Source organism: Amblyraja radiata, chromosome 17 (assembly GCF_010909765.2).
Source record: "Amblyraja radiata isolate CabotCenter1 chromosome 17, sAmbRad1.1.pri, whole genome shotgun sequence".
Lineage (NCBI taxonomy): Eukaryota > Metazoa > Chordata > Chondrichthyes > Rajiformes > Rajidae > Amblyraja > Amblyraja radiata.
Genome location: NC_045972.1, coordinates 8,625,954 through 8,653,615, shown reverse-complemented (window position 1 = coordinate 8,653,615; position 27,662 = coordinate 8,625,954). Strand labels below are relative to the sequence as shown.

General features: G+C 45.2%; 1 protein-coding gene across 1 annotated transcript in view; it reads left to right on the top strand.

The window, feature by feature from the left end:
- The window catches only part of piezo1 (piezo type mechanosensitive ion channel component 1), a 293,127-nt gene that overhangs the window by 117,070 nt on the left and 148,395 nt on the right, over positions 1 to 27,662 (top strand). Inside the window, exon 4 of the mRNA XM_033036504.1 lies at positions 21,962 to 22,004. Within this exon, the coding sequence (XP_032892395.1) occupies positions 21,962 to 22,004 (43 nt within the window). The remainder of the gene's footprint in view (positions 1 to 21,961; positions 22,005 to 27,662) is intronic.

Sequence of the window (27,662 nt, the reverse complement as noted above, 5' to 3'; positions counted from 1 at the left end):
TCATGTTGAACAAATGCCATCCATCTGATACTGATGATCGCCACAACATTGCCAAGTAGAGTGTTCCATGATCTAACCCAATACAACCACGGTGATAACCATCCAGGTTGGGTAGCTTTGTGTAGGAAGGAACTGCAGATGCTGGTTTACACTGAAGATAAACACAAAATGCTGGAGTAACTCAGCGGGTCAGGCAGTATCTCTGGAGAAAACGAATAGGTGACATTTCGGGTCAAGACCCTTGATCAGACTGAGAGTCAGGGGAGAGCATAACTGGAGGCATGAAAAGGTAGTGAACAAATCAGCGCCAGCACTGATGACTTAAGAAAGGTGGAGCCCACAATGGTCCATTGTTGGCTGTGGAAGAGGTGATAATGAAGGGAAGCAAAGAGTGAACCTAGCAGGACGATTAGGGTGGGGGAGGGAGAGACAGGAACGCAAGAGGCTACTTGAAATTCGCGCAACCAATATTCATATTGTTGGGTTGTAAGCTGCCTACGCCAAATATGAGATGCTGTTCCTCCAATTTACGCCGGGCCTCCCTCTGACAGTGGAGGAGGCCCAGGACAGAAAGGACAACCAAGAGAATGCGTAGGCCAAGGCGAAGTGTGCGAAGGTGTTCAGCAAAATGATCGCCCAGTCTGCGCTTGGTCTCGCCGATATATAGGAGCCCACACCAAGAGCAACGGATACAGTAGATGAGGTTAGCGGAGGTGCAAGTGAACCATTGCCTCACCCGAAACGACTGTCGGGGTGTGTCTCCGGATGGATGCAAGCATGTGGCTGGGTTGGGCACCAGTTGGACATAGCGTTCCATGTTTTTTCACTAGAGCTCCATCTCCCAAAACATGACCCAGTCAAACCTCCTTTCTCCCCAGCACTTTTTATACCAAATAAATAAAATATACAAATGGAAAATTTCGCAAATGTTTTAATGTTCTAATGGCTTTATACCTGAGGTACTCATAAATGCATCAAATAATTAATCTTTAAGTATTGTCGGTTTGTGGACTCTTCTGGAAGGCTGGCACCTCGTGTGTGAGACTTGGAAGGGTATGTGAAGGTGAAGTTGGCCCCATATACCACTGATGACTCAGCTGGTTTAAACAATAGCCACCTCACATATTACATAGTTTTACATATCCTCTTCATAGTTTGTGCGCTTTTCCCGTCAATTACAAGAAAATTCCGCTCCTTTTCAGTCATATGTATTTTGGTTTAAACATTGATATGTTTTGAATGATTTATCTAGTTTCATTGAAAGATACAGCATGGAAACGGCTCCTTCATGCATCGAGTTCAAGCTGACCATCGATAATAATAATAATAATAATGGATGGGATTTATATAGCGCCTTTCTAATACTCAAGGCGCTTTACATCGCATTATTCATTCACTCCTCAGTCACACTCGGTGGTGGTAAGCTACTTCTGTAGCCACAGCTGCCCTGGGGCAGACTGACGGAAGCGTGGCTGCCAATCTGCGCCTACGGCCCCTCCGACCACCACCAATCACTCACACACATTCACACACATTCACACACAGGCAAAGGTGGGTGAAGTGTCTTGCCCAAGGACACAACGACAGTATGCACTCCAAGCGGGATTCGAACCGGCTACCTTCCGGTTGCCAGCCGAACACTTAGCCCATTGTGCCACCAGTTCACACTAGTACTATGTAATCCCATTTTCTCATCCACTCCTGCCTGACACGTTCGCAGCAATTTTGCAACGAACCCACAAATCCACACTTATTTGGGAAGCGAGAGCAAACCGGAGCACCCGGAGGAATCCCACGCAAGTCGCAGGTGGAACGTGCAAACTCCACACAGAAGGCACCCGAGGTCAGGATTGAACACAGGTCTCTGGTGCTGTGAGGGAGCAGCTCTACCTGCTGCCGCCTCACATGATCACTTAGAAAAATAATGAAATGAGGCCAACTGTTCAGTTGCACTGGGTGACGTAATGCTGATGTGGTTTCTCTTACATCAAGAACAGGGTGTTATTAAGTTACTTTTGCATTTTATTTTACCTTTTTGAAATATTTATATTAGTTCAAATAACTTTACATGAAGTGTTTTTGATACTGATTAAGCCACACAATATTGACAAGATGAAGGCATAGTTTAAGAAATAATTTTTGTAAAAATGCCAAGAATATACCATGAGGAAGACTAAACATTAGGGATATGATTTATGGAAATCAATTATGCAAAACATGAATAATGATCTTTAGTTCAAGAGGGAGACTAAGTCAACGTTGATGTATGAAAAAGGGTGAAATTCATGTATGACCAAGAAAATATCTTACAGTACATTCTACTGAATGAGAAAGTATAGACGTCTTTAACACCATGCTCCCAATGTTGACTGCTTGGGAATGGGGTGTGTGAGATGTTTAAGCATTCTCATACAAGAGAATGCAAGATTTTTTTCTAGACCGATGTTGGCTCAGTCTTACTCTGTAGGAATTAATTTTATTATCCATTATACCACCAGGAGGCGCCACACGATGGCAGCCTCGCCAACAGTCTGTCAGTCTTTTCGTCTTTTTGTTTTAGCTTCCTCTTGTTATTTTAGTGTGTTTTAAAAGTTTGTGTTAATGTTCCCTGGTTTGTTTTATGTGGGGGGTGGGATGGGAGAAGGGGTCGGGGGAAACTTTTTTTCAATCTCTTACCTTGCCAGAGATGCGGTCTAACATCATGGAGCTGGTCGGGACTGACTTTGAACCCCATCTCGGGGACATGGACTTACCATCGGAGCCTGTGATCCCTTGCCTGGGATCGACGCTCCAACCATGGCCTGCGGATTTCACCATCGAGGCGCTCGCAGTCTCGGGTTGAGACCGATGCCGGGAAGCTCCAAACGACCCCGACCTGGGGTCCGTACGCCGGCGTGAGGGAGCTGAGATTCCCCCCGATGCAGGAGCTTGATCGCCCCGATGCAAGGGCCCAAATGCCGCCGGTTACGGGAGCCAAGATCGCCCCATCAACGGAAGACTCGAGGCCCCCGACTGCGGGAGAACAAAGAAGGGGAGAGATTGAACCTTCTTTCACCTTCCATCACGGTGAGGAATGTAGAGGTGTCACTGTGGTGGATGTTTATGTTAAAATGTATTTTGGGTGTTCTGTTGCTTTTTATTGGTATAACTGTGTGGCAAATTAAATTCCTCGTATGTTGCAAAATATACTTGGCTAATAAAATATTGTTATGATGATTTTTATGAATATTATTATTATTATTATTATTATTATTATTCATGCTGCTGTTTGGCATTTCAAATAATTGTTCACTTGTTTGTTTTGGATGCTCATACCTAGAAGTCAATGGAAAAAAACATATTTAAATAATTAAGTTCTAAATGGATGCCGGGATACAGATGGGTGACAAAGCCTAATTTGTGAGTCAGTCTCATTTTCCAACCCAACTTGAGAATTGGGTAAAAAACCTTGATCATTGACCTGGCATTCCCATGTCGGGGAGACTGAGCACTTGAGTGGATGGATGGTATTTTTTGAAGAGGAACTTTGTACGAAGAAATGTCCTGAAACATCACTTCTGTAAACATGATGCGACATCATAGTTTCAAATCCTTAAGTCATCTAAAATTTACTCAGAAAGGTTTTTTAAAAAAAAGTGGTATTTTAATTTCCATTTGCGACACAGTTGTGCAAGTAAGGAGAGATGGGTGATGGTAATATGTTGCATGCTGGCAAATACGCCTACAAATATGCAAGAGTCGTGAAGTGCAAGAGAGTGTTGGGAAAAGAAAGCCCCTTAGAAAAGAAGTTAGAGAAGGAAGTAAGAAAGTAGACCCTAGAAAAGAAAGAAAAAGAAAGTAAGGACAATCGCTCTATTATAACATTGAACTCCGCAGAAAGACTACCAACCAAGTCTGTTTTTGTTGTTTTACCTCCCATTGCCAGGTCCTGATACCATTTATTTATTTATTTATTTTAAAAATTACTATTGCACCTCATGCTTGTAATAGGTCCATAAACGTAGACCACGTCTTTTGGAATTGGTTTGCTTTACCTGCTAAGAGGAATCTCATCTCTTCCAGTTGTAATGTTTCAAACATATTTGATGTCCACATTTTTATTGTTGGCGTGGGCGCATTTTTCCAGAATTTAAGTATGAGCTTTTTTCCCATTATTAGCCCGTAATTGAGTAAATTCTTCTGATACACGTTTAATTCAGGGTTACCTTCCGATATCCCAAAAATGATCCATCTAAATCAAACCCTATGGAATCGTTTCTGTGTGGTTCACCATTGCAACTTGAAAAGTGGAAGAATCAGAATTCTGCAGTAATGGTCTGTTTGTGTTGTACTACCTTGGTTGATTCTATGCCTTTTTATTACCGTTTCAAGTTGGGTAGGGAAGGTTATCTTGTCTTTTGGCTATTTTGCAGATTTACCTTCACAGACTTGCTTGCCCCGGGACCAATTTGTAGATCCATTTGCAATGGAGCAGCTGCTTCAGACACAGTAGGTTTAATCTGTCGCACAGAGCTTGCTGCAGACACAATGTGAAGGCTAGCTCCTAGCTAGTCTGTCTGTCCCAAGGCTTGGGTCATGAGATCTGGGATGAAAGGTAGCTTTGCATCTTCTTGCGTATGGCGTGCACAGCCTAAAGTTGTTCTATTTGATCTTCTGTTTGTGCAGTCGGGTTGATTGCATTAGTCGAAACAGGGTGGACCACGTGAAGGTTGCAATCTCCCATCACAGCTTTGCATCTGATACCAGGACAACCATTTCTAAAAGTGCAAAATCACCTGGTTCAAATACCTGTGGTGTGGACCCTTCAAAAATGGGAATGGAACATACAACTCAGGGTAATGTCTGACTAGACTCTCGGATGATTCAGTGGGCATATAGTTTGTGAAACAAGGCATGCTTTGTGAGTTAATTTAGGAAAAAGAGCAGGTATGTGACCGAGTATGTAAGGTGCTGCAGTCAGGATAATAAAACGTTTAAATGCTTCTATGAGTTCTACTTAGATTGATTTTCTAATACTGGTCAAATAACCAAAGGTCACCATGTTTAATTAGCTGACATTGTTTAAATTTCCTTGCCCCACACATTAAGTCTGTGTCAAAATCGATGTTCGGATCACTTTACAATTGCACTTGTCAATTGGTTTAATCAACATTTGGAGAATTAACTCTCAAAGGCATATAAAATGTACTTGACAGTCGTAGGCTATTATCTGAGATTATTTTTAAATTATTGATGCCGATGCGAAGTGCTTACAGGTTTCTGGTTATGAGGCACTTGAAAACACTTGGAAGTCCTTTTATTAGGAGTGGGGTGTCAGCAGGGTTGATGCAGGGGAAGGGCTCAGCACTCAGCACAACGGGCCTGGTGACTGCGTGTGGCACAGTCAGGGCCGGTGCTAGGAATTGCGGGGCCCAATTAGAAAATTGATGGCGGGGCCCCTACTGTAGAAAAGTAAAAATTTATGTATGTTTATATTTCGTGTAGTATGCTCGTCTTTAACCAAAAAAAACATTAAATGCTTGATATACTAAAATTTTGAAAAACTATATGAAAGTGTCACATCTAATAAAATGAGCGGCACTTTGAAAGATTGAATGTGTGTGTGTGTGTTTATGAGTGTATGCGATTGTGTCTCTGTGTCTGTGTGACTGAGTGTGTGTGTTTGTGTGTATGCGTCTGTGTGTGTGCGTGCATGGCCGGCCTTAGGGGGTTTAAACGGTTTAGAGATGTTTAGAGGGCTTCAGATGGGTTCAGGTGTGTTTACAATTGTTTAGAGGGGAATAGAGGGAAATAGGGGGGCTAGAGGGGGTTTAGAGGTGTTCAGAGGGTCCCAGAGGGGTTTAGAGACGTTATAAGCCCCCCGTGAGAAATTGTATTTCTCTGAAATTGAAGATAGACATAAAGCTGGATTAACTCAGCAGACAGGCAGCGCAGCGACTCTGGAGAGAAGACCCTTCTTCAGACCGAACTGAACTCGCGTCGGTGAGAGTACTTGTGATTGTCTGAAGAAGGGTCTCGACCAGAAACACAACCCTCTCCCCAGAGCCGCTGCCCGTCCCGCTGAGCCACCTTCAACTTCAGAGCCAAACAAAAAACACAGAGTGCTGGAGGAACTCAGCGGGCCAGGCGAATGCCTCACCAGCTGAGTTTCTCCAGCATTTTTGTCTACCGCTAAACATCAATGATTCCGGGAATGCTGAGGGGACAGGGTGATAGAGAGGGAGTAGGAGAGCTAGAGAGAGACGAGACGGGGAGCGGGAGAGAGAGCGCGAGAGAAAGAGGGAGGGAGGGAGTGAGCAAAAGACAGAGAGACACAACGTGGGTCGGTAGGTGAATGACTAACCTGCACACCAGGAAGAAGCCCCTTCTCGCGGTCCGGGGCCCTCACTCATGATGGTGAGTTAAATGAAATTCTCAACGTGTCATCGATCTACATTCCTCAGTAAATGTAATTGTGTTTTAAACAAGTATTAATGCCTCCGCGTGAATTTTATTCAAAGGAACACGGCGTCATTAAATGAGTCTGAAGAAGGGTTTCGGCCCGAAACGTCGCCTATTTCCTTCGCTCCATAGATGCTGCTGCACCCGCTGAGTTTCCCCAGCAATTTTGTGTACCTTCGATATTGCAGCATCTGCAGTTCCCTTTTGAACACGGCGTCATTAATACTTGTTCAAAACACTATAACATTTACTGAGGAATGTGGATAGATGCAGATTCATGACATCGCATAACAAGGTGTTAACTACTTACCGTTAAGAAGTGCTAACAGCACTAGTTAACAAATCGTTTGTGTATGATGGCCGAGCAGCGGTTGTTATGCATGTTCGTTTAAAAAAAATCTGGATGGCGAATTTAAAAAAATCTTTATTTAACAAAGAGAATTCGTATTTCCGTACGAAATACTGAACATTAGTGCGGGGCCCCCATTAGGCGCGGGGCCCAATTGGGAGCAATCGGTCAAATCGGCTTAACGCCGGCCCTGGGCACAGTCTCCTGTCGCGGGAAGACTGGGTCAGCGCGGTCTCTCTGTATCCGGGTGAGCTACGAGTGTGGCGAGTTCGGGCGGTAGTGATGAAAACAGAACACTCAACACATCAGGGAAGAAAAACAAAATGTACCGTCTTCCCATAAAGCTTCTCTTCACAACTGATGCAGCATGACCTACTGAGTACCTCCAGCATTTTTGTTTAAGATTTCCAGCATCTGTAGTTATTTTTTTTAATTTAGTACATTAGAGTTACAGGGATCGCCTTTTTATGCATTACAATATATACAATCAGCTAGTCATTATCTTCATTCATGCTACCAAGCAATTCAGTACATTCACTTACAATACATCATGTTACTTATGTTTTATCCTTATGCACCGCTACTGAAAACTATTTGAGGCTTTTACACAAATCCCAACCCCTGGTGTCCAGAGGTGGGAGAGCCAAAGACTCTCTCAGTTGTTTAGGTGACTTAATTATAGATGTTAGATTGATGAGTAACTTTTAGATGACTTAAGGATTTGAAACTGTGATGTCAACTCATTTTTTACAGGAATTATGTCTCAGGACATTTCATTGCACCAAGTTCCTCTTCAAAAACATACAAACATACTCAAGCGCTCTTTCCCCCTCGAAGGCCCAGGTATGGTGGATGAGGAAAGGATGCTTCCAGTAATGGGAGAGTCTGGAACCAAGTAGAATAGCCTCAGAAAAAAAGGACATGCCTTCAGAATGGGGATGAGGAAGGATTTCTTTAGCCAGAGGGTGGCAAATCTATGCAACACATTGTCACAGCCGGCTGTGGAGGCCAGGACATTGGGTATTTTTCAAGCAGGTATCGATAAGTTTTTGATTAGTAAGGAAACATAGAAACATAGAAATTAGGTGCAGGAGTAGGCCATTCGGCCCTTCGAGCCTGCACCGCCATTCAATATGATCATGGCTGATCATCCAACTCAGTATCCCGTACCTGCCTTCTCTCCATACCCTCTGATCCCCTTAGCCACAAGGGCCACATCTAACTCCCTCTTAAATATAGCCAATGAACTGGCCCCGACTACCCTCTGTGGCAGGGAGTTCCAGAGATTCACCACTCTCTGTGTGAAAAAAGTTCTTCTCATCTCGGTTTTAAAGGATTTCCCCCTTATCCTGTGACCCCTTGTCCTGGACTTCCCCAACATCGGGAGCAATCTTTCTGCATCTAGCCTGTCCAACCCCTTAAGAATTTTGTAAGTTTCTATAAGATCCCCTCTCAATCTCCTAAATTCTAGAGAGTATAAACCAAGTCTATCCAGTCTTTCTTCATAAGACAGTCCTGACATCCCAGGAATCAGTCTGGTGAACCTTCTCTGCACTCCCTCTATGGCAATAATGTCCTTCCTCAGATTTGGAGACCAAAACTGTACGCAATACTCCAGGTGTGGTCTCACCAAGACCCTGTACAACTGCAGTAGAACCTCCCTGCTCCTATACTCAAATCCTTTTGCTATGAAAGCTAACATACCATTCGCTTTCTTCACTGCCTGCTGCACCTGCATGCCCACTTTCAATGACTGGTGTACCATGACACCCAGGTCTCGCTGCATCTCCCCTTTTCCTAGTCGGCCACCATTTAGATAATAGTCTGCTTTCCTGTTTTTGCCACCAAAATGGATAACCTCACATTTATCCACATTATACTGCATCTGCCAAACATTTGCCCACTCACCCAGCCTATCCAAGTCACCTTGCAGTCTCCTAGCATCCTCCTCACAGCTAACACTGCCCCCCAGCTTAGTGTCATCCGCAAACTTGGAGATATTGCCTTCAATTCCCTCATCCAGATCATTAATATATATTATAAATAGCTGGGGTCCCAGCACTGAGCCTTGCGGTACCCCACTAGTCACTGCCTGCCATTGTGAAAAGGACCCGTTTACTCCTACTCTTTGCTTCCTGTTTGCCAGCCAGTTCTCTATCCACATCAATACTGAACCCCCAATGCCGTGTGCTTTAAGTTTGTAAACTAATCTCTTATGTGGGACCTTGTCGAAAGCCTTCTGGAAGTCCAGATACACCACATCCACTGGTTCTCCCCTATCCACGCTACTAGTTACATCCTCGAAAAATTCTATAAGATTCGTCAGACATGATTTACCTTTTGTAAATCCATGCTGACTTTGTCCAATGATTTCATCACTCTCCAAATGTGCTGCTATCCCATCTTTAATAACTGACTCTAGCAGTTTCCCCACTACCGATGTTAGACTAACTGGTCTGTAATTCCCCATTTTCTCTCTCCCTCCCTTCTTAAAAAGTGGGGTTACGTTTGCTACCCGCCAATCCTCAGGAACTACTCCAGAATCTAAAGAGTTTTGAAAGATTATTACTAATGCATCCACTATTTCTGGAGCTACTTCCTTAAGTACTCTGGGATGCAGCCTACCTGGCCCTGGGGATTTATCGGCCTTTAATCCATTTAATTTACCCAACACCACTTCCCGGCTAACCTGGATTTCACTCAATTCCTCCAACTCCTTTGACCGCGGTCCCCTGCTATTTCCGGCAGATTATTTATGTCTTCCTTAGTGAAGACGGAACCAAAGTAGTTATTCAATTGGTCCGCCATATCCTTGTTCCCCATGATCAACTCACCCGTTTCTGACTGCAAGGGACCTACATTTGTTTTAACTAATCTCTTTCTTTTCACATATCTATAAAAACGTTTGCAGTCAGTTTTTATGTTCCCTGCCAGTTTTCTTTCATAATCTATTTTTCCTTTCCTAATTAAGCCCTTTGTCCTCCTCTGCTGGTCTCTGAATTTCTCCCAGTCCTCCGGTATGCTGCTTTTTCTGGCTAATTTGTACGCATCATCCTTCGCTTTGATACTATCCCTGATTTCCCTTGTTATCCACGGATGCACTACCTTCCCTGATTTATTCTTTTGCCAAACTGGGATGAACAATTTTTGTAGTTCATCCATGCAGTCTTTAAATGTCTTCCATTGCATATCCACCGTCAACCCTTTTAGAATTAATTGCCAGTCAATCTTGGCCAATTCACGTCTCATACCCTCAAAGTTACCTTTCTTTAAGTTCAGAACCATTGTTTCTGAATTAACAATGTCACTCTCCATCCTAATGAAGAACTCAACCATATTATGGTCACTCTTGCCCAAGGGGGCACGTACAACAAGACTGCTAACTAACCCTTCCTCATTACTCAATACCCAGTCTAAAATAGCCTGCTCTCTCGTTGGTTCCTCTACATGTTGATTTAGATAACTATCCCGCATACATTCCAAAAAATCCTCTTCCTCAGCACCCCTGCCAATTTGATTCACCCAATCTATATGTAGATTGAAGTCACCCATTATAACGGTTTTGCCTTTGTCGCACGCATTTCTAATTTCCTGTTTGATACCATCTCCAACTTCACTACTACTGTTAGGTGGCCTGTACACAACACCCACCAGCGTTTTCTGCCCCTTAGTGTTTCGCAGCTCTACCCATACCAATTCCACATCCTGCAAACTAATGTCCTTCCTTTCCATTGCGTTAATCTCCTCTCTAATCAGCAACGCTACCCCACCTCCTTTTCCTTTCTCTCTATCCCTCCTGAATATTGAATATCCCTGGATGTTCAGCTCCCAGCCTTGGTCACCCTGGAGCCATGTCTCCGTGATCCCAACTATATCATAGTCATTAATAGCTATCTGCACATTCAACTCATCCACCTTATTACGAATGCTCCTTGCATTGAGACACAAAGCCTTCAGGCTTGTTTTTACAACACTCTTACCCCTTATACAATTTTGTTGAAAAGTGGCCCTTTTTGATTTTTGCCCTGGATTTTCCGGCCTGCCACTTTTACTTTTCACCTTGCTACCTATTGCTTCTACCCTCATTTTACACCCCTCTGTCTCTACGCTCACACATTTAAGAAACCCTTTCCCTTTAACTCCATCCTCCACTAGCCCTAGGACTTCAAAGGTTATGCATAGAAGGCAGGAGCATGGGGTTGAGAGTGAAAAATACATCCTCCAAATGAGTTTAGTTTATTATTGTCACTTGTACCTATGTACAATTGACAATAGACAATAGGTGCAGGAGTAGGCCATTCGGCCCTTCGAGCCAGCACCGCCATTCAATGTGATCATGGCTGATCATCCCCAATCAGTACCCCGTTCCTGCCTTCTCCCCATATCCCCTGACTCCGCTATCTTGAAGAGCCCTATCTAGTTCTCTCTTGAAAGTATCCAGAGAATCGGCCTCCACTGAGGCAGATAATTCCACAGATTCACAACTCTCTGTGTGAAAAAGTGTTTCCTCATCTCAGTTCTAAATGGCTTACCGCTTATTCTTAAAATTGTGGCCCCTGGTTCAGTTGAATTGAACTCCCCCAAAATTGAACTCCCCCAACATCGGGAACATGTTTCCTGCCTCTAGCGTGTCCAAACCCTTAATAATCTTATATGTTTCAATAACATGCCCTCTCATCCTTCTAAACTCCAGAGCATACAAGCCCAGCTGCTCCATTCTCTCAGCGTATGACAGTCCCGCCATCCCGGGAATTAACCTTGTAAACCTACGCTGCACTCCCTCAGTAGCAAGAATGTCCTTCCTCAAATTAGGGTACCAAATACTCCAGGTGTGGTCTCACTAGGGCCCTGTACAACTGCAGAAGGACCTCTTTGCTCCTATACTCAACTCCTCTTGTTATGAAGGCCAACATGCCATTCGCTTTCTTCACTGCCTGCTGTACCTGCATGCTGACTTTCATTGACTGATGAACAAGGACCCCCAGATCCTGTTGTATTTCCCCTTTTCCAACTTGACACCGTTTAGATAATAATCTGCCTTCCTGCTTTTGCTACCAAAGTGGATAACCTCACATTTATCCACATTAAACTGCATCTGCCATGCATCTGCCCACTCACCCAACCTGTCCAAGGTACAGTGAAAAGCTTTTTGTTGCATGCTAGCCAGTGAGTAAAGACATATTTACAATCAAGCTGTCCACAGGATACAGATAACGGGAATAATATTTGGGGAAAGATAAAGTCCGATTAAAGATAGTTATCCAATGAGGTAGGCTGATTAGTCTGAAGAACGGTCATGACCTGAAACGTCACCCATTCTTTCTCTCCAGAGATGCTGCCTGTCCCACTGAGTTACTCCAGCATTTTGTGCCTATTGATGTGCAGATTAGCCTAATTCTGCTCCTGTGTCTTATGGTGCCCTTGTGATGTCTGCACCATGCTGCAGTGTTCAACATGGCATGCACTGGTGGGCAGTACCGCTATTCACTTTGCTTGCATCCCTCGGTGCATGAGGATGCAAAGCTGGTACCAAGTGTCAGCAAAGCAATTCCCATAGTACATCATTGATCACCAGTCTACAAGAACATGGACTCCTTGGACTATCTGGAACTGGTCCAAGTAAGGACAGGCTTCCTTTCAATCACTCCAAGCAGGTCTCCTCTCCCTGGATAAGATCTGCTTCAGCGAGTGAAACATCTAATTGTTTTGATAATATCTTAACAAGCGTTCCAACTGTTGATGCACATAATACATGGAGTGCCTGAAGCAAAAGTACTAGAAAGTGGTCCAATAAATGTTGGTAAAGTTCTCTTGCTCAGTTTGCATAAATATTGCACAAAATATGATAATCCCAAGACCAGGCAGCACCATGGTGCAGCGGCAGATTTGCTGCCTTGCAGCGCCAGAGACCCAGGTTCAACCCCGACTACGGGTGCTGTCTGTATGGAGTTTTACGTTCTCCCCGTGGCTTTTCTCCGAGGTCTTCGGTTTCCTCAAACACTTCAAATACGTACAGGTTTGCAGATTAATTGGCTTGGTATAAATGTAAATTTCCCCTAGTGCATGTAGGATAGAGTTAGTGTGTGGGGATCTCTGGACAGTGCGGACTTGGTGGGCCAAAGAGCTTAGTTCCGCGCTGAATCTCAAAGCCAAACGTAACAAGTGAGTTCACCACACTAACCCATGCGCTGTGATTATTACACTGAAGGATAGATTGGTTGGAGATTGGGAGATCATTTTCTATATCCTTAACAAAATCTTCCCAACCATGTGCACATGTTGGAAATAGCCCATTCACCCTTCAGGGGCAAGCAACCACAGACCAAAAATATCACCCTTTGGAAGGGGGCAGGCAAAGAAAGTATGAAGAACAACTCATTTATGTACAACCTTTCAGAGTAGAGTGTCTCTAAGTATTTAATGGCCGTGAATGTACTATCCAAGGTTGGTTCTATTGTATTAATGCCCAATAATGGCTAATGACCAAGTTGCCCCACCAGAAGCCCACATCCAGCAATGAGACCAGAGGGTGTAAGTGTTTGTTAGTGTTCAGAGGTACAGAAGTTGACTCGAAGTTGGAAGAACTTCCCAACCATGGGCTCTATTACCTCACCTACATGTGCAAACAAGCCTTTATTTTATGGAACTGAATGTATCTCAGAGCAGTATTGCTCTGCATCGCAGTGATGTCTCATCTCAGGTTTTCGGTTTAGATTTCCGGAGTGGAGATTAAATCCTCGATCATGTGTTTCCGAATGTAAAAGTGAGACCTTACTGACATGAAGGTGACTTGCAGCCAGGGAGACCTGTGCCCCAAGTATTGGTCTATACTTATGCATCGGCACAAATTGTTTTGTATGATTGAGGTTATTGTGAAGGTCAAAGGTGTTTTCAATATGCACCAGTAGAAGAATGAAAGGTAAACTAACAATGCAACAGTGGTTATATTTCACTCTTGTGGTGGTAGCAACAGGGAGAGACAGTTTGTGCTGCGATTTGCTGTTACAGCCACTGAAAATTCCAGTGTGGTCTAACAAAATAGTGCTTGAACAATAGAATTGTTTAAGAAGGAACTGCAGGTGCTGGAAAATCAAAGGTACACAAAAATGCTGGAGAAACTCAGCGGGTGCAGCAGCATCTATGGAGCGAAGGAAATAGGCAACGTTTCGGGCCAAAACTTTGCCTATTTCCTTCGCTCCATAGATGCTGCTGCACCCGCTGAGTTTCTCCAGCATTTTTGTGTACCTTGAACAATAGAACCCAGTTAGAATAGAGATTAAGTTAAAGTTTCACAGCATGCTGTTCAGTAATAAAGATCTTCCACCATTGTGTGAATGGCCTCCATTTTTCAACAATATGGGGAGAGGGCAGGGAGTCAAAACAGGGTGGACTGTCCTTGCATGGACATGATAGGCCATAAACCTCCCTTCACAACTGCAACCAATCTATGAAACCAGCCACCTCCTCCCTTGGCTTAAAGATAATGCAACTTCTTTAAACATGCAATGGTAATATATGAATCTGTGTCGGTATTTAATTGCTAATCTACTCTATTATTGTTTAATAACCAATTACATTTTTAACAAATTTATATTATGAATATTTTGATTTAAATGTAAAGACTTGAAACCTATGAGTTTCAGAATAATAATCTTAAATCAATCCTGATATTCTACATATCCTGATAATCTTGCACAAACTCGTGCTTGTCCGATGAACGTCTCTGGCCAGCTTTACAACAACGCAAATTACACTTGTGCCTTTTTAAAAGTCCCTGATTTTAATTACTTCAGCACAGGAGGCCAGGCCTTCAGCTAGTGTAGGCCCAATGACTGGAATTCCTTCCTAATGCCCCTGTCCCACTTAGGAAACCTGAAGGGAAACCTCTGGAGACTTTGCGCCCCACCCAAGGTTTCCGTGCGGTTCCCGGAGGTTGCAGGTGGTTGCCGGAGGCTGCAGGTAGTGGAAGCAGGTAGGGAGACAGACAAAAACCTCCGGGAACCTCCGGGAACCGCACAGAAACCTTGGGTGGGGCGCAAAGTCTCCAGAGGTTTCCGTTCAGGTTTCCTAAGTGGGACAGTCTGGAGCACCTGTGTAGACAACTCCACCATCTCTGACACCTTTGTCCTTGGCGGTTTCCCGGTACCTGGAATAAAATCACACAAAAAATACTCAGAATAATATAAATACGACCACAAAAAGCAGGTTGTAACTCAGCAGGACAGGCAGCATCTCTGGATAGAGGACCAGGCCTGAAACATCACCCATTCCTTCTCTCCAGAGATGCAGCCTTTCCCGCTGAGTTACTCCAGCATGTTGTATCTATTTTCGATTTAAACTGACATCTGCAGATCCTTCCTACACATAAATGTGACCACGTTTGCAGAAATCTCTTGATTAAACATCATCAGTTGAGAATACCAGGTGATTAAGCCGTCCAAACTACTTCCAACTATTGGTAATCCTATTCCTTTCGAAAACAGTTTTTAAGTGCTCTTGTGTCAACAGGGCTGTAACTCATCCTAATGGTTTCACTAAATTCTCACACAGAGCAACGCAGAAAACATTAACCGTTCTTTCCACTTTAGATGCCTACAATTTTCAGTCGAACCATTGTGTGGTTTTTAAATCATTTGTTTCTACTTGTGACAAAACATAAAATGCAAACATCTTAATAATTCACCTGCTTGCTTCAAAACATTGCATCGTAGCCATTAATCTGGTGAATATCTCACCAGCACTTTTCAAAGGCAATTCATTTTGTGAAGCCCATTCACATATTTCAATACAGAGAGGCACAACAAATTCAATCATCATGACCATCATAAAAATTAAACATTCAAGTTTCCATGTAGAGATTCAATCACCTGTGCCTACATTACTCCTTGCTCCTGGTCCCAGCCCCACGCATTCTTGATTAGAACGGGTGTCAAGGGTTATGGGGACAAGACAGGAAAATGGGATTTGGTGGCAGAGATCAGCCATGATTGAGTGGCAGAGTAGAATCGATGGGCGGAATGGCCTAATTCGTCTCCTATAACTTGTGAACTTGTGAACCTGTCACCCACACCGATTGCCTCTGGTGAACTTTCTTCCCATTGGAAAATCCTGACATTAAGAGTCCCCTTTTTAGCAGAGTGCCTGTGGGAATGCTGTAGTTCTCCTGCTGCAAATACAGTGACATCTGCGGACAGCAATGCTTCCCCCCCCTGGGCCCCATGAGGAAGCTGTGAGCATCCCACAAACTGCGACACAATCCACGGCTCGGTAACTCTCCCACCCTCTGCACACCCTGATCTCTGACCTCTCTCTTGCTCTGCCACCCGTGCTCATGAAACTTCTTGGCACCAGGGTTGTCCTCGTGAGGCCCCAGCTGCAGCCTCCAGCCACTAGTTGGCGCTGCCTATTTTTCATGCTGTTGGACCAAAGCAATCAGATCTTGTTAAGATGACAATCCCTCCACATGTGTGGCCTTAGTGGCTTTGCTAGAACATTATACACATCCCTGCTCCCTGGTGATATTTGGGCAATATGTCTGTGATTTCTAACATGCCGTGGAACATCCCCGGTGATATCCAACCCATCTCAAAGAAATGTTTGTGCAGAAGATCACCTTTGATCAGAAGTCAGTGGGGAAGTGATTTGCATGGAAAGCCCTTGAGGCCCTGTTAAGAAAGGAGACAGTAGATGCTGACAGGAGTCTGAAGTAGGGTCCCAACCCGAAACGTCACCTATCCGTGTTCTCCAGAGATGCTGAGCTACTCCAGAAATGTGTGTCTTTTTTTTAGCAGTAGATGCTCTTGGGCAGTTACTGAGGCAGACCAGTCATTTGGCCGAATGCCTTATCAGAACTTTCAAATATGCATGAAGGCCTTACTTGATGGGTTGTGAGAAGGACCCTCTATGTCAGATCCTCCATAGGATCACTACTTGGGACTGGAGTCTCAACGCTACTTCCCGCTGCACTAGTGTAACCATCATCCATCGATTGTTTGGAATACACCTTTGCCAGTGTCTAATCAAGAACGCGTGGGGCTGGGACCAGGAGCACGGAGCAATGTAGGCACAGTGTTTGCTGAGCTTTCCCAGCTGTCTGTCGCGTGATATTGTACTCCACGAGTTGTTCCCAGGGACGTAAACTAGGCCAAACATCGACTGCTGCTGGAAGATCATGTACTGTGAATGGAAAGTTAACGTCATGCTGATTTAATGGAAATCATGTAAGCAAATGGAATGATATGGCTTATGCTGGAATAATGACATATTGCGCGATATATTTGCACGATATATTTGCAAATTTTATGAATAAAGTTTAGTTTTTGGAAAAATGTCTGGATGTATGAATATGTACATACTTCTACTTTATTATCTCCTATTAATGTGAGTTCCCATGAATTCTAGGAAAGGGTTTCTGAGTAAATCTTTATTGTGATGCCAGGTTTAACATCAGAGTGTTTGCATGGTTTCCTCTCCCTTCACTCACCTCCATTGCCTGATCTGCAATGCCTCCCTTTCTGGAAATCACCTTGTGGTCGATCTACTGCGGACCAGGTAACCCTCCTCACCTAAGACATCGAGGACTGCTTTGAGGCAAATGAGAAGGCAGGAGCTGTTCTTATAGATCTGACAGCTGCCTATGACACCGTGTGGCACCAGGGACTAACTGCAAAGCTACTTCGGGTGCTGCCAGACAGGCGCATGGTACTCTACATGATGGAGCTGATATCAAACCGCAGCTTTGTGCTTAAGACCAGTGATGGACAGTAGAGTAGGCTACGTAGACTGAAGAATGGCGACCCACAGGGATCCGTCTTGGCTCCGCTGCTTTTCAATGTGTACATCCATGACCTCCCAGAGACCATCGCTGGAAAATATGGGTGTGCTGACGATCTAGCCATCCTGATGAGACACAAAGAGTGGAAGACAATCGAAAGCTCTTTGAGTCAAGACGTGGGCACTTTGGCAGTATACCTATGACAGTGGCGTCTAAAGCTGAACAAAGGCAAAACAGTGTCAACACCATTCCATCTAAACAACAAGGAAGCTAAGCGAGAGCTAGCTGTCTTCGTTAACAACAGGCGCATGGACTTCCAACAAACACCCACTTACCTCGGCGTAAAGCTGGACAGGTCGCTTACATTTCATCAACACCTAGCTGGTCGCCGCGACAAGGTCATGGCATATAGCGGCCTCATCCGACACCTGGCAGGAACAAGTTGGGGAGCCAGTCCATCAACTCTTTGCACCTCTGCCTTAGCTATTGTGTATGCCCCAGCTGAGTACAGTGCACCCGTATGGAGTAGAAGCAGTGACATACTAGCCTGGTAGACACAAGCCTGAACAGCACCTTGTGAACCATCACTGGGTGCCTTCAACCTACTCCAGTCGAGCAGCTCCCTATACTTGCAGGCATTCCACCTGCAGGGATCTGAAGGCAAGCAGCAACTCTGGCACCTTCTTGTCGTGCCATGGACCCAGATCACCTCCTCCATCAGGCTATCAGCAGAGAGCAGAGGCTACCCCGACTGAAGTCCCGTCACCCCTTTGCTCCACATGGAAAACAACTGCTAGCATCCATCCAGCCAACTGAGACAAAAGCACACTGGATAGCCACCAATTGGTCACAGGAGTGGAGGGCAGCCTCATCTCCATTACACAGCTACATCTCTTCACCAGATAAAAGCTGTCCAGGGTCGGACCTCCCCAGAGGAGCATGGGTGAAGCTCAACAGACTTGGTACTGGAGTTGGGCGTTTCAATGCCAGCGTGTGGAGATGGGGGCTCCGCCATAGCCCAGCCTGTGAATGTGGAGCAGAACAACAGACAGCTCTACCATGTCATCTCTGGGGTGCCTGCTCTACCACCCACCAAATGGAGCTCAGGGCCTGGCAGACATTGACGCAGAGACAACCTGGCTGCTCAACACCCGACTTGAATTCTAACTTGAGGTATACCCGGTCGTGTTCTAAAAACCTGTGCGGACAAACTGGCTGGAGTTTTTACGGACATTCTCAACCTCTCACTTCTGAGGTCTGAGGTTCCCACCTGCTTTAAAAGGGCATCAATTATACCAGTGCCCAAGAAGAACAAGGTGACGTGCCTCAATGACTATCGACCAGTGGCACTAACGTCTTTGATGATGAAGTGCTTTGAGAGGTTGGTCCTGGTGCAAATCAACTCCTACATCGACAAAATCCTGGACCCACTGCAGTTCGCTTACCGCCATAACAGATCAACGGTGGATGCGATCTCGCTGGCTCTTCACTCCGCTCTGGACCACTTGGACAACAAAAACTCATATGTCAGGCTGTTGTTCATTGATTACTCCCTCCCCCCCGTACTCGGGGTCTGAAGCATGTTCGGGGACCAGACCCAACGGGTCTACACTTGGTCAAGTATACTATTAAAACTCTGTGTGTGTGTGTGTGTGTTTATTTGTGGGTGTCAGATTCGGCCTTTGATTCCTTGGTCCGCCAAAACCACACGCTGAAACGCCGTGATTTTTTCCATTTCGCCAGCTAATTCACTTTTACATTCACTCATGCACTCCTCAAAACATTTGGACTTTTTTATGTACGCATTTTTTAATAAACTCCTCCCCCCCCCCGCCCCCCCACCACTCACTCATTTGGTCGCCGCCTGCTGGCCACCCACCATAACTCAGTACTCGGGGTCTGAAGCATTTTGTCGCCTCCTGCAGGCCAGCGACCATAATGGCTGCTGACGCCCGGCTCTGCTCGAAAAACACCAACATTATTCCCAACCGGGGTCTGAAGCACGTTTGGGTACCAGACCGAACGGGTCTGCACTTGGTCTAGTATACTTTTAAAACTCTGTGTGTGTGTGTGTGTTTGTTTGTTTGTGGGTGTATGTCAGATTAGATTTTCAGATTAGATTTTTGGCCTTTGATACCTTGGTCCGCCAAAACCACATGCAAAAACTCCGAGATTTTTCCATTTCGCTAGCGATTTCACTTTTACATTCGCTTATCCAGTCCTCATTAAATTTCGTCGTTTTTATGTACACATTTTTAATAAAATCCTTCCCCTCCACTCACTCATTTTTTTCGCCTCCTATTGGCCAGCCACCATAACGGCTGCTGCTGCCCGGCTCCCCTCCAAAAAGCTGAAAATTTTCACATTTCGCTAGCAATTTTTGCTGCTGCCACCCGGCTCTGTCACGCTGACGGAAGGCACAGTTTGGCTGGTCCCCCGCTGCTTTTTGCCGTCATCGCGGGCTTGCACTGTCCGAAACTCCTGCGCGTCAACGGCCTGTCGGCCTGCAGGCGCATTGAGGGCGTACGCAGCGTCTTGACGGGCGTACGCAGCGTCCTGACATCAGCAGCGTCTTGACGTCGTACGCAACGTCTTGACGTCGTACGCTGCGTCTTGACGGTGTACGCCTAGCGCGTGGCGTTGCGCGATGATGTCAGGCCGCCCCCCCCCCCTTGCAACCGTGCGTTGCTGGAACAGACCCAATGGGTCTGCACTTGGTCTAGTATCTATTAAAACTGTGTGTGTGTGTGTGTGAGTGTGTGTGTGTGTGTGTGTGTGTGTGTGTGTGTGTGTATGTGTCATTTTGCTTTTGAAACAAATTTTCTCGAAAACCAGACGCAAAAACGCGGAGATTTTTACAATTTCGTTAGGGATTTTACTTACGATTTCATAATTGCACTCCTCTCTAAATTCGGTCAATTATTTCCCCCGATTTTGAATAAAGTTGTTCATAAAACTCACTTTTTAAAATATAACCGCCGCTTGCCAGCTGCTGACGTCACAATGCCCAAATGCCCACCACCAATCCAGGCCCACCTGCCTCCTGGCCCCATCCCCCCCCCTGCCGCTGTGGATTAAAGGCGCAGAAAGATCGAGAAAGTTCTGCAGAACAAAGATTCTACAGCTCCGTTCCGCTATAGGATCTTTGTTCTACAGATCTCGGGTCAACGGCGCCTCTCGCGCTGAACCTTCTCCTCAATGCTGGCGCAGCTCGTGATGCCCCGCCCCTCCCATCCCCCGCACGCTCATTCCAGCTGTGGGTTTCCAGAGAGTCAGAAGCCGGTGCTTCTTTGCTGTCAACACTTGCTCATGGGCGAACGCGTCTTGCCTTAGCGGCTTTAAACGGCTGTTGTCAGCTGGCAGTTATCAACGGCAGTTACGGGCGTCGCGAGGCCGAGTTACGTCAACACCCCTCACCACCCCCCCCCCCCCCCCCCCCTCCGTCCCCCGGGGGAGGGAGAGGGAGAGTGGGGGGATTGAGGGAGAGGAGGGAGTAGGGAGGGAGAGGGGGGAATGGGGGAGGTGAGGAGTGAGAGTGTGGGAATAGAGGGAGAGGAATGGGGGTGATCGGGAGTGGGGAATAGATAGACTGCCCCTCCCCCTCCTTCCCCACTCTTCCCCCTCTCTCTCCCTACCGCTCTCCCCCTCCCTCCCCACTCTTCCACCCCTCTCCCCTACCCCATCTCCCCCTCCCTCCCCACTCTTCCCCCCTCTCCCCCCTTCCCCCTCCCTCCCCACTCTTCCCCCTCTCTCTCCTACCCCATCTCCCCCTCTTTCCCCTCTCTCCCTCCTACCCCTCTCAACCTCCCTCCCCACTCTTCCCCCTCACTCCCCCTACCCCTCTCCTCCCTCCCTTCTTCCCCTCCCTTCTCCCCCCTCCCTCCCCCCCCCCTGCTTCCCCCCCTTCTCCCCTCCCCCCTTCTCCCCTCTCCCCTCTCCCCTCTCCCCTCTCTCTCTCTCCCATCTCTCTCCCCCTCCCCTCTCTCCCTCCCTCTCCTCACTCCCCCCTTATAATAAAACACTCTTGACTCTTGACTCAATAACATTGAAAAATTATACCTAGATTTCACAAAACACACTTAACTATGGTTAATAAATGAGTGGTGTTGTCGGAGACAGCAGCCTGAATTAATTTATAGATAACAGGATGGAGTTATCCATGTAATAATTAAAAGCAATAAGAAACAGAATAAAATGTAGCTTATGAAGCAGAGATTTTGTTTTGACTAAATATGTGACCTTCATTAGAAGAAAGATTTAATAAACACAATGCCAACATTGTATTTTAGGAAGTGATATATGAATCATACAAATGACAATTAGCTTTTTGTGGGCGTAATAAATAAAATGTGGGTAAAACAGCTTACTACTTGTAACAATAGCCTTTTCTATTGCAGGCAGCACATGGGAAACCCTGTCCAGACACATTGGAGTTACCAGGTACAACTATATGGATAAGAATTAGCAAGACTGCAATTTTGTTTAAAGTGATTTAATTATCATTTATAATATATACTTTATGCATTCTCTGAAATGAACCCCAAAGTAAACCAAAATACTTTTCCTTTAATTGCATCACTATAGAGGTGCGTATTTTTGATGCATATTTAACAAATATTCATCTATGTGTAGGTTTGTTGAGAAAGCATAATTTATTTACCAAAGTATGAATGAAAATAGTTAATATAGGTGATGATGGTAATTTAAACGTGCTCTTACAATATGAATGTTAAGTTTTGTTATTGTGAATAGCAGGAATTATGATGTTTAAATATAAAGAAAATGCAAAGGGCTAAAGACTTTAGTCCAATATGAACTTTAGCCATTATCCAAATCCATTATCAATGTTTATCCATTAAACTTGATCTCGTCCATTTTTTCTTTTGCCTTTATGCTAACTCACAGCCACTCACATTGACGTATGACTGGTGCATTGGTCACTTGTCCAGCAACCCAGGTCTCAGATCCCTTTAATGGCTATGCTTCAACCTGTGTTTGTTATCCCCACAAGCCTAGCAACCCTCTCACACGTCTGCATTGCTGTCAATTTCATCTGCTGCTTATTCCTGATTTTCATTGGTCTTCTGTTAACGGTTGTGCCTAAATCTTTAGAGCTTTCTCCAAATCTTGTGAATTTCAATCACGCCCCTTTTTAATGACACCTCCTCAATCATATATTTTTTCAATCTGAAGGGCCTGTCCCACTTTCACGAGTTATTCACAAATTCTCCTGAGTTTTCCCCTTGATTCAAACTCGCAGAATGTTCATAACGAGTCCGTAGCAGGTTGTAGGAGTTCGTAGATATATCGTAGCGGCCCGTTATGCCAGCCGCAGGTACTCGTGGCATCAGGTAAGTCGCGACGTTTTTTCCAGCCTGATAAAAAATGTCCATGAGTAAAAATATGGTCGGGATGAAATAAATTGCATCCTTTTACTCGTAAGGAGGGCGTCGAAATAATCGTGGGAATTCGTAGACTCAGAACTGCTGTAGGTTTGGGAGCAACAGCAGGAGGAGATTAGCAAGAGATAAGACTGATTGGCTCTAGCCCGAGTGGGAGGAGAGAAGTGAGTCAGTGCTGGGAAAACAGTTGAAAACTGAGGAATTTGGTTTGTAAATTGGTAAATCAGGCAATTTATCAGTCAATTTAAGCAAGACTGCTATTAGGGAGCGGCAGTGAGTGAGCAGCCCTGTGAGTAAAGTGTGAGTCTTTGGCTCGAGAGTCTTCGGCTGAGGAGACCACGCAATACGCTTGAGAGGGAGAGACGAAAGAAGGAGATGTCAGGCAAGCTGATTCAGTGCGATGCTTGCAGTATGTGGGAGGTCAAGGACACCGCTGGTGCCTCTGGCTGCTACAAATGCGAAAAGTGCATCCAGGTAGAGCTCCTGAAGGACCGTGTTGGGGAACTGGAGAAGCAAGTGAATGACCTCCGGTTCGTCCGAGAAACGGAGTCGTTCCTCGACAAGTCCTACAGTAAGATTGTTACACCTAAGGTACTGGAAGAGAGAAGGTGGGAGACAGTGAGAAAGGGAGGGAAGCATGGAATGCCAACGTCCCCGGGTGTTGTACCTCTTGTGAACAGGTTCACCCACTTAGAAGCTGTCGGGACAGAAGACGTGTTTACACTGAGCGGCGGACTGGCTTGCGATGCGAATAGGGCTGTTGAGCCAAAACCAAAAAGGCCTAAGGCAGGCAACGCCATTGTAGTGGGAGACTCCATTGTGAGAGGTACGGACAGGGGTTTCTGCGGCAACAGACGGGATGCGAGGATGGTGTGCTGCCTTCCTGGTGCCAGGATCCAGGATGTCACGGACAGAGTGCAGAAAATCCTCAACGGCGAAGGTGAACATCCGGAAGTGGTAGTGCATGTCGGCACAAACGATGTCGGAAAGAAGGGGATGAATATTCTGCAGCGTGACTTTAGAGAGCTCGGAAAAATGCTGAAAAGCAGGACCTCCAGGGTTGTTATCTCCGGTTTGCTTCCAGTTCCTCGTGCTGGCGAGAGCAGGAACAGGGAGATACGGGACCTGAACATGTGGCTGAGGAACTGGTGCACGGGGCAGGGATTTAGATTCTTAGATCACTGGGATCTGTTTTGGGGTAAGGGGGAACTGTACAAAAGGGACGGATTGCATCTTAACAGGTGTGGGACCAGCATTCTGGCAGGCAGGTTTGCCACTGCTACACGGGTGGTTTTAAACTGAATAAGGGGGGTAGGGTGTCGAATGGGATAGTGGAGGATGGAGTTAAAGGGAAAGGGTTTCTTAAATGTGTGAGCGTAGAGACAGAGGGGTGTAAAATGAGGGTATAAGCAATAGGTAGCAAGGTGAAAAGTAAAAGTGGCAGGCTGGCAAATCCAGGGCAAAAATCAAAAAGGGCCACTTTTCAACATAATAGTATAAGGGGTAAGAGTGTTGTAAAAACAAGCCTGAAGGCTTTGTGTCTCAATGCAAGGAGCATTCGTAATAAGGTGGATGAGTTGAATGTGCAGATAGCTATTAATGACTATGATATAGTTGGGATCACGGAGACATGGCTCCAGGGTGACCAAGGCTGGGAGCTGAACATCCAGGGATATTCAATATTCAGGAGGGATAGACAGAAAGGGAAAGGAGGTGGGGTAGCGTTGCTGGTTAGAGAGCAGATTAACGCAATAGAAAGGAAGGACATTAGCTTTGAGGATGTGGAATCGATATGGGTAGAGCTGCGAAACACTAAGGGGCAGAAAACGCTAGTGGGAGTTGTGTACAGGCCACCTAACAGTAGTAGTGGAGTTGGGGATGGCATCAAACAGGAAATTAGAAATGCGTGCAACAAAGGTAAAACAGTTATAATGGGTGACTTCAATCTACGTATAGATTGGGTGAATCAAATTGGCAAGGGTGCTGAAGAAGAGGATTTCTTGGAATGTATGCGGGATAGTTTTCTAAACCAACATGTAGAGGAACCAACGAGAGAGCAGGCTATTCCAGACTGGGTATTGAGTAATGAGGAAGGGTTAGTTAGCAGTCTTGTTGTGCGTGGCCCCTTGGGCAAGAATGACCATAATATGGTTGAGTTCTTCATTAGGATGGAGAGTGACATCGTTAATTCAGAAACAAGGGTCCTGAACTTAAAGAAAGGTAACTTTGAGGGTATGAGACGTGAATTGGCCAAGATAGACTGGCGATTGATTCTTAATGGGTTGACGGTGGATATGCAATGGAAGGCATTTAAAGACTGCGTGGATGAACTACAACAATTGTTCATCCCAGTTTGGCAAAAAAATAAATCCGGGAAGGTAGTGCATCCGTGGATAACAAGGGAAATCAGGGATAGTATCAAAACAAAAGATGAAGTGTACAAATTATCCAGAAAAAGCAGCCTACCAGAGGACTGGGAGAAATTCAGAGACCAGCAGAGGAGGACAAAGAGCTTAATTAGGAAAGGGAAAATAGATTATGAAAGAAAACTGGCAGGGAACATAAAAACTGACTGCAAAAGCTTTTATAGATATGTGAAGAGAAAAAGATTAGTTAAAACAAATGTAGGTCCCTTGCAGTCAGAAACGGGTGAATTGATCATGGGGAACAAGGACATGGCAGACCAATTGAATAACTACTTTGGTTCTGTCTTCACTAAGGAAGACATAAATAATCTGCCGGAAATAGCAGGGGACCGGGGGTCAAATGAGATAGAGGAACTGAGTGAAATCCAGGTTAGCCGGGAAGTGGTGTTAGGTAAATTGAATGGATTAAAAGCCGATAAATCCCCAGGGCCAGATAGGCTGCATCCCAGAGTACTTAAGGAAGTAGCCCCAGAAATAGTGGATGCATTAGTGATAATTTTTCAAAACTCTTTAGATTCTGGAGTAGTTCCTGAGGATTGGATGGTAGCTAATGTAACACCACTTTTTAAAAAGGGAGGGAGAGAGAAATCGGGGAATTATAGACCAGGTAGTCTAACGTCGGTAGTGGGGAAACTGCTAGAATCAGTTATTAAAGATGGGATAGCAGCACATTTGGAAAGTGGTGAAATCATTGGACAAAGTCAGCATGGATTTATTTTTCGAGGATGTAACTAGTAGAGTGGATAAGGGAGAACCAGTGGATGTGTTATATCTGGACTTTCAGAAGACTTTCGACAAGGTCCCACATAAGAGATTAGTATACAAACTTAAAGCACACGGTATTGGGGGTTCAGTATTGATGTGGATAGAGAACTGGCTGGCAGACAGGAAGCAAAGAGTAAGAGTAAACGGGTCCTTTTCACAATGGCAGGCAGTGACTAGTGGGGTTCCGCAAGGCTCAGTTCTGGGACCCCAGCTATTTACGATATATATTAATGATTTGGACGAGGGAATTGAATGCAACATCTCCAAGTTTGCGGATGACACGAAGCTAGGGGGCAATGTTAGCTGTGAGGAGGATGCTAGGAGGCTGCAAGGTGACTTGGATAGGCTGGTGAGTGGGCAAATGCATGGCAGATGCAGTATAATGTGGATAAATGTGAGGTTATCCACTTTGGTGGCAAAAACAGGAAAGTAGATTATTATCTGAATGGTGGCCGATTAGGAAAGGGGGAGATGCAACGAGACCTGGGTGTCATGGTACACCAGTCATTAAAAGTAGGCATGCAGGTGCAGCAGGCAGTGAAGAAGGCGAATGGTATGTTAGCATTCATAGCAAAAGGATTTGAGTATAGGAGCAGGGAGGTTCTACTGCAGTTGTACAGGGTCTTGGTGAGACCACACCTGGAGTATTGCGTACAGTTTTGGTCTCCTAATCTGAGGAAAGACATCTTGCCATAGAGGGAGTACAGAGAAGGTTCACCAGACTGATTCCTGAGATGTCAGGACTTTCAAATGAAGAAAGACTGGATAGACTCGGTTTGTACTCGCTAGAATTTAGAAGATTGAGGGGGGATCTTATAGAAACTTACAAAATTCTTAAGGGGTTGGACAGGCTAGATGCAGGAAGATTGTTCCCGATGTTGGGGAAGTCCAGAACAAGGGGTCACAGTTTAAGGATAAGGGGGAAATCTTTTAGGACCGAGATGAGGAAAACTTTTTTCACACAGAGAGTGGTGAATCTCTGGAATTCTCTCCCGCAGGTAGTTGAGGCCATTTCATTGGCTATATTTACGAGGGAGTTAGATGTGGCCCTTGTGGCTAAAGGGATCAGGGGGTATGGAGAGAAGGCAGGTACAGGATACTGAGTTGGATGATCAGCCATGATGATATTGAATGGCGGTGCAGGCTCGAAAGGCCGAATGGCCTACTCCTGCACCTATTTTCTATGTTTCTATGTAGACATACTCGTAGGAGTTCGTAGATTACCACAATCTTGATTTGTTTTTTTTAAGGTCCTTTAAATTCGGCAGAAGTTTTGAATTAAGTCGTGAAAGTGGGACAGGCCCTTTACTTGCCTTCCCATATTTTGTTGTACAACGATCCGGTGAATTCTCTTGGGACATTTTACTATGTTAAAAGCATTACAGCTACTCCTCAGATTATAAAATGGATGTGTTCCTGAAAAATGTTTCAAATGAAAATTCATAAATCAATGACTGATCAAAAAGCATCTTGAAAAGCGTTTTGTTTTCAACTGTGAGTGGCGC